Raw genomic sequence first — 1,054 nt, forward strand, 5'->3', positions numbered from 1 at the left:
ATTGTTTTATTTGGCTAAATGTTCATTTGATTTGTGTTTATCTGACTGTGTTCATTATTATTCAAGCAATAAATGATAAAAGTAATAATTTATTCATATGCTGAGACTATTAATAGCAGGAGGTGAAATGCAGCTCCAGACGAGCTTTGAATGTGGGTCCAGGCTTTCCTGGGTTCCTATCAAGAACAGACTTGGCGAGGAAACGAGTCCGTACTCGGGTTCTAGGGAATAAAGAAATGGCCTTAGTTTCAAACTGCTGGGCCTCAACTTGGGGGCGGAGTTTAGATGACAGCGTGTGACGATTGACAGCTGATGTACCCCAGCAAAATATTCCCAGATGCTGCATTCAGGGACAGTGGGATTTAAAACACTATTGATATACTGAAAGGAGTTTAAATAATTTTTGTTATATGAACAGTAAAAATAAAATAAAAATGTCTTTCCAGCCTCCAAAAGCTACGATTCTTGGCTCCAGAACTTTTGATCACCGATTAATAATCTGAACCGATATCATTTAATATTCCACTTTAGATCAGTCAGAAGGACTAAGTTTATACATTTGAGATGATAAATTATTTTTTAGGCGTTTGTAAAGTCTACTAACGTGAGATCAGAGGGTGAGGACGCCCCCTGCTGATAGAAGCCGGCACAAAAAAAAACATAATCACCATTTTAAAAAATCCTTTCCAGCCCGTCAAAAAGTCCCGTTGGTCCTTTTTTACCGCCTCGGCTTGAAGATACTTGGAAATATGCTGGAATGAGAAAAAAAAAAAACAAATGATGAAATTAAAAGTTTATCAATCATCAAATTTTAAACTATGTTTGGATTAACATTCGCTTTGAGGGGAGAACTTTTTATAGCAAATATCTCTGCAAAGAGGAAGTAGTCGGGGGAGAAAAAAGAAATTAAAGCTTCGTTTAAATAAACGATGCCTTTAGTAAATTATTATTTCTAAATAAACAAGCATTAATACAGAAAAATAATCCCCTTAATTACATGTTGGGTGTGATTTTGGTGAGCGGACCAATGGAAATGCTGTTGCTAACGTTGCTA

At 36.1% G+C, this 1,054-nt stretch overlaps 1 protein-coding gene across 1 annotated transcript in view; it reads right to left on the reverse strand.

Moving 5' to 3' along the window:
- LOC107098135 (sentrin-specific protease 3-like) overlaps positions 1 to 1,054 on the reverse strand; it is a 39,467-nt gene that overhangs the window by 9,147 nt on the left and 29,266 nt on the right. Inside the window, exon 10 of the mRNA XM_015395620.1 lies at positions 669 to 752. Coding sequence (XP_015251106.1) covers positions 669 to 752 — 84 coding nt within the window. The remainder of the gene's footprint in view (positions 1 to 668; positions 753 to 1,054) is intronic.

This window comes from Cyprinodon variegatus, unplaced genomic scaffold (assembly GCF_000732505.1).
Source record: "Cyprinodon variegatus isolate N-32 unplaced genomic scaffold, C_variegatus-1.0 Scaffold750, whole genome shotgun sequence".
In the NCBI taxonomy this organism is placed as follows: domain Eukaryota; kingdom Metazoa; phylum Chordata; class Actinopteri; order Cyprinodontiformes; family Cyprinodontidae; genus Cyprinodon; species Cyprinodon variegatus.